This window comes from Pseudorca crassidens, chromosome 2, assembly GCF_039906515.1.
Source record: "Pseudorca crassidens isolate mPseCra1 chromosome 2, mPseCra1.hap1, whole genome shotgun sequence".
NCBI classification, from domain to species: Eukaryota; Metazoa; Chordata; class Mammalia; order Artiodactyla; family Delphinidae; genus Pseudorca; species Pseudorca crassidens.
Window position 1 is genome coordinate 95,848,721 of NC_090297.1, and position 18,762 is coordinate 95,867,482.

General features: G+C 50.0%; 2 protein-coding genes and 1 long non-coding RNA gene across 7 annotated transcripts in view; 2 read left to right on the forward strand and 1 right to left on the reverse strand.

Moving 5' to 3' along the window:
- Nucleotides 1-6,565: 6,565 nt before the first annotated feature.
- Nucleotides 6,566-13,389, forward strand: GPR61 (G protein-coupled receptor 61). 5 transcript variants are annotated; one of them, XR_010940971.1, is made up of 4 exons: nucleotides 6,566-6,652; nucleotides 9,443-9,560; nucleotides 10,024-12,370; nucleotides 12,865-13,389. XR_010940971.1 is itself a non-coding variant. In XM_067727165.1 (3 exons), exon 3 carries the CDS (start codon nucleotides 10,587-10,589, stop codon nucleotides 11,940-11,942), a length of 1,356 nt encoding a protein of 451 aa, XP_067583266.1. In that variant the 5' UTR covers nucleotides 6,566-6,652; nucleotides 9,443-9,560; nucleotides 10,024-10,586; the 3' UTR covers nucleotides 11,943-13,389. The 5 variants fall into 5 exon arrangements, 3 of the variants coding, with proteins under 3 accessions (XP_067583266.1, XP_067583268.1, XP_067583267.1); XR_010940970.1 differs by having other exon boundaries at nucleotides 10,024-12,194; XM_067727165.1 differs by having other exon boundaries at nucleotides 10,024-13,389.
- Nucleotides 9,939-15,601, reverse strand: LOC137219095 (uncharacterized). The gene is made up of 2 exons (XR_010940972.1): nucleotides 15,464-15,601; nucleotides 9,939-10,125 (listed from the first exon to the last, which is right to left on the reverse strand). It is a non-coding gene; the product is annotated as an uncharacterized lncRNA (long non-coding RNA).
- A 515-nt stretch (nucleotides 15,602-16,116) lies between these two features.
- The window catches only part of GNAI3 (G protein subunit alpha i3), a 39,194-nt gene continuing 36,548 nt past the window's right edge, over nucleotides 16,117-18,762 (forward strand). Inside the window, exon 1 of the mRNA XM_067727169.1 lies at nucleotides 16,117-16,369. Within this exon, the coding sequence (XP_067583270.1) occupies nucleotides 16,252-16,369 (118 nt within the window). The 5' untranslated portion in view covers nucleotides 16,117-16,251. The remainder of the gene's footprint in view (nucleotides 16,370-18,762) is intronic.

An 18,762-nucleotide genomic window follows, 5' to 3' on the forward strand; every position in this document is an offset into this window, starting at 1 on the left:
ATTCTGCAACAGAGTCCTCAGGTAGGTGATCGAGGGCTGACCATCGGCCCCACCCCCACCCCAAGGGGCCACTCACAGTCCATCTCTCCATCCTTAAGGAGCACTGGGTCTGGGAGTCTGGACCTTCCTTGGCTGTGGGGGCATGAGAGTTGGATGGGGTGGGTGGGGTCCTGTGGGTCACGAATGCAGGGAGAGGACTTTGGAGGAAAGAACACTGTCTGGCAAAGAGGCCATAGGGCCCGTATCCCTGTGCCCAGCTGTGCCCAGCCTGGAGAAGGAAGGGTCAGGTTACCCTAGGGCTCAGTTGGGCGGGCGGGGCTGAGTACACGTTGCTTAGGGGGACTGTCCCAGAGATGTAGAGCAGGGGCGCCCCCTAGAGTCAGAGACCAGGCACTGCTGGGAGTGCTTTGTGGACCCCAGGTTGGGAAACCCAGCTCAACTCTTTGGTCTTAGGTCAGAGCCCAGGACCTGACAATGAGCTGGGCAGCTGGGCAGCCCGGTTCGGAATGAGCAGCTGGGTGGTCCAGGGTGCCCTGTCCCTGCAGATCAGGCTGGGCAGCTTCTTATGACACCATGAATCTAGAAGGGAGAATTTCCAGGCACTCAAGTTACCGCTCCATCCTTCACCTCCCCCACAGAATGGACATGCAGGTCACGAGGGAGAGCCCCACCTGGGACTCATGGGTATCATTTGGTCTCTACATCACTTCATCTCTGATGGCCCTGAGTTCACTCTGTCATATGGTCACAGGCACTATCTCCTTGATGACCTATGTGTTTTTTCTCCTCTCTCTAGGCCTGAATGATAAGGAAAATTCCCAGCCTTGAGTTCATCCCCTCACTCTGGAACTTGTGGATTCAGTAAATACTTGTCAACTGACTCACTAAAAGACCAGAGATGGGCACATCTGTGGCCCTATGTTTCCCTGATTATTTTTCAGTCAAACTGGACAACTTATCGTGCCCTGTCTCCATAAACCTGCCTGTCTCCACGTTTTTGCTAGACCTGCTCCTTCCACCTGAACTGCTCTCCTCCTCTCCTCTTTCAACTACTCACAGTTTAAATCCTACCCCTTCTTTAAGATCCATGCCACTTCCTTCAGGAAGCCTTCCCATATTTCCTGAGGGAGTGGGTTCACTTTTTCCTTTGAATCTCCATGGCACTTTGACTCTCCTTTGAAGGTTATAACCTGCTTCATCTCCATTCTAGATTGTAAGCACCAAGAGGGCAATGTTTATATTTGTTTCACCTTCGTACCATTTCTCTTACCCCCTAAACAGAGCTTTGCATATAGAAAGTGCTCAGTAAACATTCTTGAATCGAGTGACATGAAGCCTGCAGTTTGAGCTGCTGGGAGCTGCAGGAGGTGGGAATGGGATGCTCTGAGGCTTCAGGCGATGACGGGAGTGTGCTCAGGACAGGGAGGCAAGGACTGTACAGGGAGGTGAGTGGGGTGTCTGGGCCTCCTTGGACCCTTGCCTGGGGAGGAGGAACACTTTAGTGAAGAGAACAGGCAGGTGGGGGGGCCTTGGAGATGTGGTAGGTTGAGGAAGGGAGCCTGGTATTGGGGAAAGTTCAGGTTTGCCCCAGTGCCAGGTATGACAGACCTCCAGCTATCCTGAGTGACAAGCAAAAAAAAAGGGGGGATAGAAATCTGGAGACTTAGATTCTGGTCATTTCTCCTTCACCCTCTAGCTGTGTAGCCTGGGGCAACTTACTTCCTGTCCCTGGGTCTAATCATCTGTAAAATAGTTACCTGACCTCCTATGACCCTTGCAGCTCTGCTCTTCTGACTCCAGCTGGGGGTTCTGAAGTAGAGGGGTAATGATTAGTGGGAATTTGTACATGACCCCCCTCAGGCCTAAGCACCATCTAGGTCCTGGACCAGAGAAGGTGACAGAGTGCAAAGCCATGAAGAAGAAGGCATGTGGGCTGAGTCAGCTGTGGCCTGACTCAGAGGATGTGGAGGAGGGCAGCAGGGAGAGAAAACACTCCCGACTCAGGGTAAGTAAAATGTCCGGTTATCAGGCTCCAGGGAAGGGTTTTCAGGGACCCTCACTTTCCTTTGCTGTGCTTCCCTGTCTTCTTCCTTTTCCTAACCCCAGACTCAGTAAATAGAGATCTGAGATTTAAATCCCAGCTGCCCAGCTGTGTGGCTCTGAGAAAGTCACTTAACCTCTCTGAGCCTCAGTTTCCACGTGTATAAGTGGAGTTATTAAAACTAACGCAGAAAATTGTTGTGAAATTTCTTCTGTGAAAGTGCCTTGTTCTAGGGCTACTGCTAGATCTCCCTCCCTCCCCAAGTCTGGAAAAGGGCAACTGGTACAGATCGGCCCTCAAGCCACAGGGCAAACCGTTAATGGCGCTTTTTAGGTACACCGGGGGTGGGGTGGGGCATGTGGAGGAGCAGGCTGATGCTGAGGAGGTTGGATGGTAAGAACAGGCAGAGGGCTATTGCCCAAGCAGCCCCTGATGCTAGTGAGGAAGGGCCACTCTCCCTGGAGACCTATTTATTGTGCAATTATCAAAGGCCCAGCAGCTCTCTGGGAATTTTTCTTTGGGGATCCAGCATTGAGCCCCAGCTGATGGATGGGGGTGTGTGGGCAGCATAGGGAAGACTCCCCCATCTCATAGCAGGCCTGGCCTGCACATGCACTGTGGGTGTTCCTGTCACTCTTTTGAGCCTGGTTCATCCAAGGCCCCCGGTTTCTAATCTGGTTGGGAAAGATTTATTTTTGGGTCCCTGTAACCTAGCAATGGGCTCACATGACCAGTGGCAGCTGCAGGCTGAATATACTGTTGGATCTTGGCTCCTGGCAGGGGGTGTAGGCCAGACTGTGGGGGAATAAAGGGAATGGAAAGGCTTTCACCTCTGCTTTCCTCTGACTCCCTCCTCAGCCCCTCAGCTTGGTCACAGATGGTGGGCAGGGGGGTGGCTGCCTGGGGAGCAGGCGTGGCTGGAGCTGGCACAGGGGGCTCTGGACGGCTGGGTGCGGAGCTGCGGTGGGGAGGTCCCAGCTGTGAGCCTGCTCTCCACGTGGGGAGGGTTGGGTGTCCATGTGGATGGCGGTGGGTGCAGGGAGGGCGCCATGCTGGCGTCCTGGGGGGCGAGGCCAGTCTTTGTTGTGGGATCTCAGGGACACCCCTGGTCATGCTGGAATCCCAACATCCGGCTTCTTTCCTTTGTTCCCTGTTAAATTGTTAATATTCCTGGGAGAGAGAACACATTAAGCTGCTATCAGTGTGAATGGATTTGTCAGCCTCTTTCCTGAGAGCAGCCTTTGACAGATGCAGAGAGAGCAGAGGAGGGCAGTGCGTGCTACTGAGCAGGCGAGGGGCTGCAGGGAGAAGGCTGTGGGCACATAAAGACCGTTCAAGAGACTATTGAATACATGGATGGGCGAATGAAAGATAAACTTGGTCCCCTTCAAGGTCTCATCTTGAGGAGGCAGGAAAGAGTGGGAGGGGACATAGCCCTGTCAAGAGGTGGGCAAGGGTAGGGCAGGGCTGCACGAAGGAGAAAGTTTGGGATGGAGAAATCAGACCTCAGCACCAAGGGCTCCACCATGATCCTGAGGAGAGGGGTACCCCTGCCCCCAACCTGTAACAGGAGCCCACTCCTGGGTATGCATGCAGTACGGTGGGCCATGGACCTCTGATGTGGCTTGTGGGACCACCTCCAGTTTCTCCACCTTGGCCTTCCCACCTCCTCCACTGTGCTAAGTTCTAGAAGGAGGGATTGGCAGGGTGGGGTGGGAGGATGTAATGTCAATAGCTACTCCAAACCCTGAGTTCATTTAATGAGATATTGCATAAAAAGTCCTCCCCAGATTGGGCCCTCAAGAACTAGTATCAACATCATCTTTGTTATTCTTGTTATTATTGTTACCAGCTGCCTCCAAGCCAGGATAGACAGTTTTTCCTCTCCTTCTGCCTCTTCTGAGCCAAGATGACCTCCAGCAACTGAGAAGATGCTCTAGGATCCACTGCCTCTTTGCAACCACCTTTCCCAAAGGCTCTCTGGGAGGGGCCTCAGGACCTGGAGACTGCCCGCTGGCCACCACACCAGTTGTTTGACCAGCCAGGGTACTAGCTCCCCCAAGCCGGAGAAGCAGGCTGAGTATTATAGGCTTCCTATCCCTATTAGGTAAGCTAGGAAGTGAAGAATGTTTGTCCATTTTATAGATAGAAAGATTAAGGCACAGATGGCCAACTCACAGGCTAAGGTCTTACTATAAACCAATAGAGTAGAGCCCAATTAGAACCAAGGATTCCTGACCAATCCAGTGCTTTTTCTTTTTCTTTTTTTCCTTTGGCCACGCTGCGCAGCTTGCGGGATCTTATTTCCCCGACCAGGGATCAAACCCAGGCCCCAGCCATGAGAGTGCTGAGTCTTAACCACTGGACTGCCTGGGAATTCCCTCCAGTGCTCTTTCTATAATCCTGTTCTGATGAGCCCGAATTCTCTCTGGTTCTTTGCGGATCTTTGGAAGGGGGCCATGTCAGTCTGAGTTGGGCTTCTGCAGGAATGATGTGGGTGCTGATCAGGGATAGACTTTACCTGATCACAGAGGGTTTGACTGATGCCAAGATGATCTTGCCGACATGATAGCACAAGGTTTGATAAAAATCACTTTGCTGTCTTCAGGTTCTCATTTGACATTTTAATTAGATTTCCCTGTATTCAGGTATATCTAATTTTGTTTTAGGCTGTTTCCTAGAAGGTAGTGGCCATTTCTATGGAATTGGCTTTAGGGCCTCAGCCCAGAGTCTCATGTCAGGCCTCCAGGGAAGCCATGGGGGCAGGGGGGAAGGAGTAAACGCTTTGGCTTCAAACAAACCTGGGTTCAAATATTGGCTCTGGTATTTACTAGCTATGTGACCTGGGCAAAGTCACTTCACCCGGGGTACCCATTTCCTCATCTGTAAAATAAGGTGAGTAATGGCTGCCATAGAACTGGATTGAAGGTCTCGTATGTAAAGGGGCTGGCACTCCTAAGAGCTCAGGAAAGGGTGGCTGGGATATTGGAGATCACAGGGTCGGGTCTGGGCTGGTCAGTGGCCTCTTTGTTGTTGACCTGGGGCAGCCACCTTGCCCCCTCTGAGTTTCCTGGGTGATTCATTGTTCTTATGGCTCTTTGGGTTGGTTCTGGTAAACAATTCCAGAATTCCCTTTCTTCCCTTTTAGAGACAGAGGGAGTTCCCGTATAGGTGAGTCTCAGGGAAGAGGGCTCTGGAGTAGATATTATGCCTGAATTCCTTGTCTAGGCTCATGGCTCTGCCATGTGTGGCTTTGGGCAATCTCTTGACCTCTCTGGGCCTCACAAATATGGGTGCCTTGGCCTGTAGGATGTCTTACAGCTCTACAATGTTAGGATCCTATCCTTGGGTGTCAGTCCTAATCCTGGGGGAGCTGTTTTCTTTAAGATTTTTTTTTTTTGCGATACGTGGGCCTCTCACCGTTGTGGCCTCTCCCGTTGCGGAGCACAGGCTCCGGACGCGCAGGCTCAGCGGGCCAGCCGCTCCACGGAATGTGGGATCCTCCCAGACCGGGGCACAAACCCGTGTCCCCTGCATCGCAGGCGGATTCTCAACCACTGCGCCACCAGGGAAGCCCGGAGCTGTTTTCTTCATAGTTGGTGGGAAGCCATGCTCCTTCATTTCACCTCCAAAGACTCATCACCTGGCCTTGGACCTTCTGCCGATAATGTTCCCCAGCTCTGCTCAGTCCCGCAGATCCCACAGATCCAGACCAATCAGAGCCTTCCTGAGTACCTGCCTCCCACTCTGCCTTCAGGGAGCAGTGCAGTGCTGGTACCACAAGGTGGCTTATGAGGATGTTGGATTCCCCCATCTCCACCAGCTCTCTCAGCCCCACACCACATAAACATACAATCTAAGAAGACAATAGGAAGGCACTTTTTGAGGGGCAAGTGCAGGGTTAGGACAAGGCCCTTAGCTCCTCTTCAAACCCGACAGCCACTCCTGAACCTGTCCTCTCTATACATGCGGCAGCTTCCGAAGGAGCCAAACCTTGGGCCACACCCTCGAGCCACGGCCCCTGCCAGACCTGACCCTAGTGCCCTGTGCCTGTACTGACTGGCCTGCTACAAAAGCACCTTGGTTCTGATGTCACAGAACCATGCAATGTCAGGGCTGTCAGGAACCTTTAGGGATCATCTGTCCTATATTCTTTTTGAACAGATAAGAAACTAAGATCAGAGATGGCAAGTGACTTGCCCAAGGTCACACAGTTAGTAACTGCCAGAGCCAGGCCTTAAACCTGAGTTTTCTGACTCTGAGTGCTCTTTTTATGTCATCAGGCTGGCCAGGAGGGTCTCCCCCACCTGCCATCACCTGACCCCAACAGGTTTTTGAGTTACCACTCCAGAAGCCTGAGAGGAGGGGGAGGGGCTGGGCCCACTCCTGGGCGCCTTGCCTGGGGGCACTGGTGCCTGGCTCCTGGCTGCAGAAGTGGCTCCAAGGGGCTGGGTGGGAAGCAGGAGGCCATTAGGACCCAGAAGCTCTCAGCGCATCCTGCTCTGCCGGCTGCCTCTCACTGATCACTGCAGTGGTTCAGGCTTCAGCAGCCTTGGAGAAGCATCAGCTGAGAGGAGCTATCACATGGGAGCCGGGAGCTGCTCAGCAAAGGTAGGAGTTGCCGACTAGGCCAGGAATGGGGGCCAGACCCAGGCCTGGTGGTGAATGCTGAGGTACTGTACAGAAGGGTACAGCCCATCCTACCTTACAGTGGGCAGTTTCGTCAGGGGATGGGCCCCCAGGTATCCCGAAGGCAATATTGGGGTGTGGGTATCTCTGAAGCCTAGAGATGGGGATTGATCTGCTGCCAGCAGGAGTACCCACATCCTGCAGGCAGACAGGGTTCCTCATCTATCTTGCTCTATGTCATAGAAATGGGTCCCCTTCATCCTAGGAATGAATCCTTTGGCATCCAGGCTGACGGGCAACTCTGTGTCCTGGGCGTCGGCAACTCTCCTAGGGAGAGGTGCTGTAGCCCCCTGAAAATCTTTCCTGGCTTAGGAGGGGCACGCTCTTCTCTGAAGGGAGGCCAGTCTCGGGTCCTTGGGATGGAGGCTCTGCATCTAAGAAACAGGTGTATGTGAATCCCAACACCTCTGTGGCCTTGGGCTGGGCACTTATGTACATCTTGCATCCTGAGACACGGCTGTTTGTAACTTGACCATACCCCTGCTAGAGGCCCAGACCCCAGATCCTCGGGTGGCAAAGCCTTCCAGGTACTGAGAAGTCCTAGAGGTGAGGGAAGGGGTGCTGGAAGGGAGCAGAGGGAGGACAAGAGTGTCCGAGAAGGCATGATGATATGAGCTAGGAATGGAGAGAGGTTCCCTGGGCTTCCCCTGTGAAACCGTTACCCACAGCCCTCTCAGGCTTCACCCTGGTCCATCAGTGAGGAAGTGCTGGGGAGCAGGTATATTGGCTCTTCTGTTAGGAGGTAAATGGGAATACTGGAATTTAGGGGTCAGTGCAGAGATACTGGCAAGGCTGAGGGGGTGAAAAGGAGAAATGTCTGATGCCTTCTTGCCTAGGGCTCCATCATGGCTGCACAGCACCCCTCCATCTCCACGTGGAAACCATGTCTGCTTCCCGCAGTCTGGGACCCTGGGTAAGCCCTGCTGGCAGACACTTGATGTCCATGCAGACATGGTGGGCCTTGACTCCTTTAGCTTCCAGGGCCTCAGAGTCACGTCTTCTGGGCCCCACTCCCAGGTAGAAGGAATGCGGGAGTCATGGCATAGAGAGTAAGGGGCAATGTTGCCTCCCCTGGTGTTTCGTTCCACATTTTTTTTCTGGCAGATTGTCTTATGAGAAGGGTCTGCATTTCTGGGCCCTGTCTTCACCTTCTCTGCAGACCCAGTGGCTATGTGACATGTGCTGTCTCTTATCCCCGGGGAGAGGCACGTCTCTAGGTAGTTGTTCAAAGTTAGGGCTGCTTCAAGTCCAGGAGCCCAAGTTACTCGTTCCAGAAGACAGGCCCCTGGCTGGCACACAACTGATGGACTGAGTGTTCTTGGAGTATGTCCTAGGGGGCAGAGATTCAACTGATCAATTTGAGTTTGATTCAGGTCACAAAATTGTACTGAGCTCCTATCGTATGCATGGCATGCTGGAAGTTAAATTAGTGCAAGGTTGGTGGTAACGCCAAAAACCAAGGTGATTGTAAGGCTGTAGCAATGGAGGGGCAAGAGGACCCATCTGCCCCAAGTGGGCCCCTTTACTGCAGTCAGAGAAATGATGCGTTTTTAACTGAGCAGCCACCAGGCCCTCCATAGCCCGGGAACTCACTGAGCCATCAAATGTTGTCATATATGGGAACCTTAGAGGTTGTCCAGTTCAAACCTCCCATTTTACAGATTAGGAAACTGACCCAGGAAACTTCTGGCTTGTCTGCAGAAAGCCCATCGGACTTGGCATGTCCACAGTTTGCCTCTAATTTTGATACCTTAGTACATTATGTATAGGGAATCTGGACTTCAAGAATGGCATATGGAAATAAAAAAAAAATTAAAATTATATCTGACCCTTGAACAATGTGGGGGTTAGTGGCGCTGACCCGTTGAGCAGTGGAAAATCCAGGTGTAATCTATAGTTGGCCTTCCGTCTTGCAATTCTTCTGATTCTGCAGTTCCACATCTGCAGATTCAACCTACTGCTGATGGGCTCCTGTAGTACTGCAGTATTTACTACTGAAAAAAATCTGCATGTAAATGGACTCCTACAATTCAAACTCATGTTGTTCAAGGGTCAACTGTACATTGAGCAACTTATTTCAATTCTGTGCAAACTCAGCATGGATAATGAGACACGTAAAACAGCTTTGAGCAGGAGAAATGAGAGACACTGAACACTCAAGACTCCGCCCCTTGCCAGTTTCTTCCAGTTTTCCTCTCTGCTTTATGCTCACCCACCTCCACCCCTCCATACCTCTTACACAGATGCCTACTCCTCCCTCCTTGTTCTGGGACTGTGGTAACAGTCCAGGAATAGGAGGGTTTTGGCCAGGGGTCCTGTGATGATCTGCTCCAATGACCCAAGATCCAGGGCCCTGGGAAGTGGGAGGTTAGGAGCAGCTCCTCTCCCACCTGTGGGGGAACAGTGACCTTGGGAAGTTAATGAGTGGGTGGAGAAGGGCAGCTTTCCTATGACTTACGCCCTTCTGGCTTTGGGAGCAGTGGAGTCCGGATGAGCTGAGCTCCCAGTTTCCCTCTACCTGGGATGTTTTGTTTTCACTGGTCCTTCTCAACACTCCCAAAGTGGCAGCTCTTTGTCTTGGGGATGGTGATGTCCAAGCACACCAATGCACAGTCCTTCCCCCTTTCAGGTAATCTCTGTCTAGTGGTGAGAGACATTTTTAGAGACGGTTCAAATTCAACAACTATTTACTGAATGTCTGTTATGTTGCAGCCACTGTGGAGGGCACCATCAAACACAGTATGGCACAGTGGGCTGGAGTACTGGCTCGGGAGCCAGGCCTCCTGGGTGCGTACCTGGACCTTGCTACTTACTAGCTGTGTGACCTTTGGTAAGTTACTTTATCTCTGCAAGCCCCAGTTTTATCGATTGCAAAATGGGGATAAGAATAACATCTACCTCATAGGGTTGCATAAGGATTAAAATGAGTTAATAGGGGCTTCCCTGTGGCGCAGTGGTTGAGAGTCCGCCTGCCGATGCAGGGGACACGGGTTCGTGCCCTGGTCCAGGAAGATCCCACATGCCGCCGAGTGGCTAGGCCCGTGAGCCATGGCCTCTGAGCCTGCGCGTCCGGAGCCTGTGCTCCGCAACGGGAGAGGCCACAACAGTCAGAGGCCCGTGTACCACAAAAAAAAATGAAAAAAGAGTTAATATACGTAGAGTGCTTAGAACAGGGCCTGGTATGTGGAAAGCACCATAGACATGTTACTACTTATTATTAGCATTTTTATTAATAAATCCTGCAGCATCTTCCAAACAGTTGTGAAGTAGGTATTATTCCCTTCATTTTACAGATGCCTTTATGAGGAAACTGAAGTTCAGAAGAGTTAGTAGCTCCCAGACCTAGGACTGGAAACCTGATCTCGTGCTCCTTCTCCTCTACAGCTGCTGCCATTCTGAGGAGACAAGAAATCAGGAAATTTACATAAGCAACCTTAAAACTGGGCACTATCCCAGAGCTCAGCAGGACCCTAGGAAAGGGAGACAGAGGATTTAGAGTCCCTGGATAACAGTTCTTGAAAGGGGAGAAGGGTGTGGAGAAGAGAGGAAAGGAGCAGGAGACCACTCAGAAGACGGAGTGTTGAGTGGGTGAGGCTCCTGCATCTCTCACGCTCCTGCTTTCTTGCAGTCACCAAGGTGGACCCGGAGCTGCCTCCCGAGCCCTCAGTCCCCGGCCTTGAGGGCTGGCAACAAGAGCCTGCCCGAGAGGCTCCAGCAGGAGGCGCTCTCTCCCCACCCCAACCCGCACACACAAAATTGGGAAGCCTGGGCCTGGGCTCGCCATCCCAGGGTCACTGGACTAGGATGGGGGATGGGCCTGTGACAGGAGGTGCCCTGGGTGTCCTCTTTCGGCCCCATGGAGTCCTCCCCCATCCCCCCGTCATCAGGGAACTCTTCCACTCTGGGGCGGGTCCCTCAAACCCCAGGTCCCTCTACTGCCAGTGGGGTCCCGGAGGTAGGGCTGCGGGACGTGGCTTCAGAATCTGTGGCCCTCTTCTTCATGCTCCTGCTGGACTTGACCGCTGTGGCTGGCAATGCTGCTGTGATGGCTGTTATCGCCAAGACACCCGCCCTTCGAAAATTTGTCTTTGTCTTCCACCTCTGCCTGGTGGACCTGCTGGCTGCCCTGACCCTCATGCCCCTGGCCATGCTCTCCAGCTCCGCCCTCTTTGACCGTGACCTCTTTGGGGAGGTTGCCTGCCGCCTCTACTTGTTCCTGAGCGTATGCTTTGTTAGCCTGGCCATTCTCTCGGTGTCGGCCATCAACGTGGAGCGCTACTATTATGTGGTCCACCCCATGCGCTATGAGGTGCGCATGACGCTGGGGCTGGTGGCCTCTGTTCTGGTGGGTGTGTGGGTAAAGGCCTTGGCCATGGCTTCTGTGCCGGTGTTGGGAAGGGTCTCCCTGGAGGAGGGAGCTCCCCGTGTTCCCCCAGGCTGCTCACTCCAATGGAGCCACAGTGCCTACTGCCAGCTTTTTGTGGTGGTCTTTGCTGTCCTTTACTTCTTGTTGCCCCTGCTCCTCATCCTAGTGGTCTACTGCAGCATGTTCCGAGTAGCCCGAGTGGCTGCCATGCAGCACGGACCGCTGCCCACGTGGATGGAGAACCCCCGGCAACGCTCCGAGTCTCTCAGCAGCCGCTCCACCATGGTTACCAGCTCGGGGCCCCCCCAGACCACCCCGCACCGGACGTTTGGGGGAGGGAAGGCAGCAGTGGTCCTCCTGGCTGTAGGGGGACAGTTCCTGCTCTGTTGGTTGCCCTACTTTTCTTTTCACCTCTACGTCGCCCTGAGTGCTCAGCCCATTTTGACCGGGCAGGTCGAGAATGTGGTGACCTGGATTGGCTACTTCTGCTTCACTTCCAACCCTTTCTTCTATGGATGTCTCAATCGGCAGATCCGGGGGGAGCTGAGCAAGCAGTTTGTCTGCTTCTTCAAGCAGGCGCCGGAGGAGGAGCTGAGGCTGCCTAGCCGGGAGGGCTCCATTGAGGAGAACTTCCTGCAGTTTCTTCAGGGCACTGGCTGTCCCACGGAGTCCTGGGTTTCCCGACCTGTACCCAGCCCCAAGCAGGAGCCGCCTGCTGTTGACTTTCGAATCCCCGGCCAGATAGCTGAGGAGACCTCTGAGTTCCTGGAGCAACAACTCACCAGCGACATCATCGTGTCGGACAGCTACCTCCGTCCTGCCCCCTCACCACGACTGGAGTCCTGATGGGCTGCTGGACACTTGGAGGGAGATGGGGCTGGGGGCCAGTTAGGACCGCAAGGAACTCCTTGTGGGATCACCTTTTCCCAGCTAGCTGGGGCTGGGGGTCTCTGCACACAGCTTTCGCTTAGTGTTTTCTGGGTCAGGGACAGAGCCAACTGGATGGATATGCGGCAAAAGCCTTGGACATGGCTGTGAGCCTTGACAACTGGGGGAGGGAACCTGGTGAGATGGTGACGAGAATAAAGGGTCAAGAAGGTGAGATGATGCCTCTCAACCAATGAACTTTCCATGACTCAGGAAGCAGGGAAACTATAAGGGTAGGAGTTGGAAGATATAGGGCAGCAGACCAGGCTTGGAGTTATTCTGGGGACCCTTTAGGACCTTTCATTTTTCAGTGTAATTTTCCAGGGAAGAAATTGCACTCAAGCAAGGTAAGAAAATGACCCATGTCTTCTCATTTCCTTGCTAGGTTTAAAAACAACTAAATTACAGCCAAGTGTTTCCTTTGAGTTAATAGATTTTTTTTCTAGTTTTAAACCTGAGATTTCCTTAAAGCGAGAGGACCACCTGGGTATATTCCTTTCTTGAGTTTGGCCAAGCAAGGGGAAATAGCAATCAGGGCACACAGAGTAGAATAGAGGAAAGCTGACTGCAGCTCTCTCTCTCCCACCCTCCAGGAACAGCCGTTCTGTTGTATTTTTCAGTTTCTCTTTTGGACATGGGAGATCAAGTTTGGGGCTTGATCTTAGCAGAGGCAAGAATAAAGCAGGATGGTTTTTCTCTTTGTCTTTTAGGATGAAGAAGTGGAAAGATTGGGGGTTGGATGGCTGAAGGTGGGGGTTAGCATTTGAATCGCTAAGGTGGTTGGATACAGAGAGACCTGTAGTAACCCAGACCAATAATACTGTAAATCTTTTTTTTCCAGAGCTGGCCTCCCTGATCTCTCTCCTCATGGCAGTGACCCATCGCCAGCCCTCTGGACAATCGGGTACAAGAGACTAAGGTTGGGAATGGGAAAGGTGGGGTTTCCATGGTTCATTAAATGCCTCCCTACTCCCATCCATCGCTCTCAAAATTAGCTTCAGTGACAAAGACTTAAATCTCTCTCCTATCTGCAGCCCTGGGTTGGAGAGGGGGCACGGGAGTTGGGCTCAGCTGTTCACTGATTGAGACTGTAGGAACTGTGTTGGGTGGTCTTGGTGGTGGTATATTCAAGGCAGGGGGAATAATCGCAAACTGGACAGGACACCCATCTAGGACTACCCGTCCGTCCACTTCCCTCAATTCAATCAGGTCACATTAGAGAGTTGAGGCAGGACCACATGGTGGTGTGATCTGTATTTGAACAAATTCCTGGCTTGACTGAGCATCAAAGAGGAAGATGGCTTGGTGGGAGTGGGACAGTTTCCCCTCTGAACAGTTAATAAATAATTTTTATTATAAAAAGTTATGCTGATATCAACATTGACTCCTTCAGTTCAACTCAGTGCATGATAGTTGAATACCCTATTCTCTGGGACTCACACAGAGGATTTGGAGTCACTGCCTTCAAGGAGTTCACAGCCTAATTTGATCAGGTACCTTGTATTTTGACAGAGCATTTACATATGGTAAAGCACTATGGAATGTGTTAAGAGAAATATATTGAGGAATATGTTCATGGTTCTAACTTCTGAGAGTTCAGCCTATTGCAGCAAGATGCCTATATGGAGGCTTCCTGCAGATTGAAAAGTCTGGGGGCTGTAGATGAAACTCTAGTTGAAGAAAATAATTTATTACATGAAATTGGGCAGCTTCTCCTCCTCAGATCTAGGAAATTTTCCAGGTTTCTGTCTTCCTACCACTAGACTTACTCTAGTCCAGTGCTTATTACATTGAGGAAATCCCTTAGATGATATATACATCGAGGAGAGTCTTTTGCGATTGAAATGCATGTTCTCCTCCTCTCTCTCCTCCTTCTAAAGATAAATTCATAAGGGAGGACTCTCATTCCTAGATAGGGGGAAAACTTCTTCCGAACACCACTGATGAGCTAGCCGACCCTAAACATTGCCAGCAGGTGGCAGTGTGAGTCCAGTGGAGCTAGGAAAGATGAGTGCAGGTGGGGAGGGGGAGGGGGGGACACTAAACACTGCCTGGCAGCCATTTTGTTAACTTATTTTGCCTTTTGTTTGACTTTGCCCTCCAACTCTTCCTTCACATACATCAAAGGAGAAAATCTTAAGTACAAGAATATGACAAATTCAGGCTGAAGTTTCCTGACACTGTGATCTCACTGGTGTTTATTACAGAATTTGACATATGCTGGTTCATTTGCCATTTATTTTTCCCAGAGTGGATCATGAAGGAAATAAAATTTTCTCTTCTATTATGCCGAGAACTTTCCCAACAATTTGTCATGACCACCTTCCAGGGGTTTTCTAATCACCAGGATCACTTGGTAAAGTTCCATATGTAATTCTTAGCTGTGAAAGCCATTCCTGGACAAAATTTGACCTCTAAATCCACTGAAGAAATCAACAGGTTGAGAAAACCGTGCTCTCAAGTTATTTTTTGCCTGCACCCTGGTGGTGTTGGGGTAACTTTCAATCCTAGATGAAAACCTTCTGTTGTCAGGTCGCCCAGGTAACATCTTATGGTAGCATGGTAGAAAAGGAGTGAATTTGGAGTCAGATCTACTTACTCACTGTGTGAACTTGGGAAAGATGCTTAATTTCTCTGAGCCTATCTCCTCATCTGTAAAAATGGGGATAATATTAACCTACCTCACAGGGTTGTTGTGAGGAATAAAAGAGATGACACATGGAAGCACCTAGCCATACCTGGCAAATAGGTACTCAATAAATATTGGTTTTTCTTCCCTTTCCTCTTGCCCTTTTTCCCCGTAAGTATTGATTATGGGAAAGCAGTCCCTTCTATTCTAACGGTCACTTGGAAAAGAGTAGGAGACTTCGAACCTTAAAGAACTGGCAATAATAAATTATGGTGGATGAGGCTTGTTTAAGGTGGCTCTCAAGAAATTCCTCTAATGATCATCAATCACCATATAGACCTTTCTGTTTGGACCGTGTATTCTAAGGTTTAGGTTCTATTGGGGAGATAATATTTAATCGTAGGGAAGGGTTTTGGGGGCTACAAGAGTTCCCCTCCCTAGAATATATGGTGAGAGCATTTGTGGGGCTATTTGGAAGTAAAGGTAATTTAGGGCTACTTTCACCCTAGTATCCAGGATTATGAGTAAAAAGGCTATCAGTCTGGGGCTTTTATAGGTGATTTATCAACTTTCAGGTGATGCTACGGCTGAGAGGCAAATTTTACCAGAACTTTCCTTTTCATGTGGTACAACAGGTAATTTTAATAGGAGATTCACAGGATGCACTGGTTTGTTCTAGGGTGTGGAACTTTGGTTGACTAAACCTGGTAGAAGTCCCAAGCCCTTAACGCAGGACGATATGTGAGCGCTAAAACTGGCTTATGTTGGGGAAAGACAGCATGGAAATTTTATGGAGAAACTACACTCTTACCTTTCAAGTAAAGTAAGATCCGTTAGCGATTTCAAGTGACCCTTTACCAACGTAGTGGCTGGGCAACTCTCTAGTTCACTGGGTACATTTTGAGAGCAGGAGGCGGTGGGCCAGAGGAGAGAGCAGAAAGGGATAGATAAAGTCCCAGGCATGGTCGGTCTTACTAATTTCGGATGTAGAGCGTGGCCAGGGCCCAGACTCTGTAATTCTCATCCTATAGATCTGGCTGAGACAACTCCGGCTGAGAAAGTGCCCCGGATCTCCACAGCCAGAGTCCAACTGGGTTTTCTGGCCAGTGAGAAATTCCCAGCAGAGATTTCCGTGTGGGCTGCGGCCTTTTATTTGGGAATTCCTATCCCCCACGTCAATCTGAAGCCGCCTGTGTGACCTCGGGAGGGTGTCTTGAGCCGGAGAAGCCAGTCCCTGGTTTTTCCACACTTATCCAAATAAGGCAGCCGAAAAGGTGAAAGGGGACTAAAGTCGAGCGGCGCCCGGCGAGCTCGACAGGGCAGCCCTACACCACGGAACGACCGCTTGACCTGCTCGTTCCTCTCTTCGTTCTCCCGTTCCCCGTTGTTCCTCCTTTACCCTAGCCAGACAGGGCCGAGAACTAACGGCCGCGGGCGTTGCCGGAAGTGTCGTAAAACGCCGGATATCCGGTTTCTCTGGGCGCTCAGGGAGCTGACGGAGAGGGCCGCCGCCCAACAGTAGACGCTGTCTCCGCCGGCCCAGCCGCTGTCTCCGGTGTGTGAGTGAGCCCGGGCCTGGTCCCCTCTCCCTCCGCCGCCATGGGCTGCACTTTGAGCGCCGAAGACAAGGCGGCGGTGGAGCGAAGCAAGATGATCGACCGCAACTTGCGGGAGGACGGGGAGAAAGCGGCCAAAGAAGTGAAGCTGCTGCTACTCGGTGAGGGGCTGGGGGCGGGGCTGGCGGGGTGTTCCCGAGGGCCCAGGCACTTGGGAGTCCTGGGCGGGGGGTCAGGCCGGGCCGGAGGAGAGGACCCCAAAGGATCTGGAGGGCGTGACGGACGTGGGGCGGGGTGTGGGGGGTTGGTGACTGAGGCCGGAGGGCGTGATGAGGGGGTGGGGTTTTGGGGTGGTAGGAATTAGGCTGGAGAGAGGGTGTGCCTCCATGCTGGAATTGGGTTCAGCGAAGAGAGCTTGGAAGTGTGGTCCAGTAGGACATTGAGACTGTATTAGGAATATGGGAAAAGCTCATAAAGGAAGAGCTGATGTTAGGGAAGGTTTTGCAAGGGAGGGGTTGGAGTGAGTTGGTAGCGAGGACGGGAGAGTGTGTTGGGCTTGTATAATGGCTTGTGAGTTTGGAGCGTGGTGGTATTTTATGACAGGTTAGAGTTAGGAGGCTTGAATAATTAATATAAATAGAGAAGGGGGCAGGGACAGAGTGGTCACATAGGACCTTGTCATTTATTAGAGAGTGGGCATTTTGAAATATCGGTAAGGTGGAGGAACTCTGGGTTATCCAGGAGCAGGAAGATGTGTGGTTGAGATAAATGACAAGTTCTCAGGTGTAAAGGAAAAGAGTTTGGGTGCAGAAGCTGTGTGTACTTATCCACCTTTTTCTATTATTTTTATTCTCGTAAGGTTTTATAACTCCTTTCCTTGTTTTTATAAAGTGGGAGGTTGTGTGAGCTGAGGAGATTTAAGGACTTGCTGGTTTGAGGTTTGTGGCATAAGATGTGATGATAATAGATTACACAGTGGGAGTTGCTGAATAGTTGCTAGGGATGATGTGCAGTGGGACTGCAGTTATCTTAGGATAAGATAAATATTGGACATATTTACTGTAAAAGGTGTGACAGTGACAGATTTCTGGTGAGCTGTTCTTTTTTTTTTTTTAATATTGGCTTTAGGAATTACTTTTATTTTACCTGACATTTGTTTTAAGTAGCTTTTATGTACAGTCAGATGCATTTTACTCAGCATGGTTAGTTTTAGAATTTTTGAGAGACTGGTTTCTAGAGGCTCAGTAAATCACATAAAGTACCCTGGTATCAGCTTACCAAAAGATCAAGCCACATTTCTTCACCTTTAGTATTTTCTAGGGATCTGTCAGGGAAGACTAAATAAGAGTAATGGTTTCTGTAAGCAATAGAACTTTACTTTTTAAAACAAGTGATTTTTGGGAAAAAGAAGTTGCTTTAGGAGAAGTGCCAAATTTTTATGGTGTAAAGCTCCAGAGGACACAATGCACCACCATAACCCAGGGTTTATTTTGTACTCCAGGGTGTTCTGGGTGGCCATGCTAGTCTTTTCATATTAACATGTTTGATGGTTTGTAGATTGCAGAAGCCCTGGTAACAGCTTTTTGGATAAAGAGGGAAAGTTTTGCATTGGAGCTTGAGCTTTCAGTTTGAATACCCGATCTTACAGAACATATGAAATAAAATTGAAATTCCAGACTGCCACTCTCCGTATAACAGTATCATTTGTGAATGAGCGTGGTCCCTGGTACATAGTAGGTGCTTCTTAAATATATACTGTTAACCAGCATGTGCCAGCTAATGTTGGACATTGCTCCTTGGGGCCTTTCAGATGTTTGATATAAACCATAATTCTCAAGGCATTAGCATTGTCTCGATTGATTAGTTATGAAAGTAAAGGTGTATTTTCATCTTCTGTGGTTATTTTGATTTACATTCGTCATTAGAGATCCCCTCAGGACATTAGCCTATTGTGATACAGGACTTTATAAATAGTGCATTTAATTAAAAACAAAATTAAACACATGATCACTTAGGGAACTTCAAAAGCAGTAAGTAAAAACATTTGCTTTTACTTTTCATCAATTTCATTGTTTTAAGTAAGATTTTTTTATATTCTTGAGCAAGTTAAATCAACAAATTCAAATAGGTGGCAGAGAGAGATGTTCTTGCTTGAACCATAACATAACACACTTATGAAATTAAAGTTATTTTCCTTGCTATTTCTGTAAGCAAAATACACCCATCACTGTATACAAATAATTTTCTTTTTGCTGTCGAATACCTCCTTTGATGTACATGCAAGTCATTTTTACCTCATCACTGTAAAACTATCAAACTTGGTCTAAGTTGAGATCTATTTACTTACTTTTGGGTTTCCTGGCACATAATAGGTGTTCTTTAAATATTACTGTATTTCCTTCCTTGCGGGGATGTAATTTAGCATAGTGATTAACAACATGGGCTCTGAAGTCAGACAGTTTCAAATTCTAATTTCCAATTACCAACTATAACCTTGGAAAGTTGTTTACTCAATTTCTCTCTGCCTCAGTTTCCTCATCTTTAAAATGGAGAA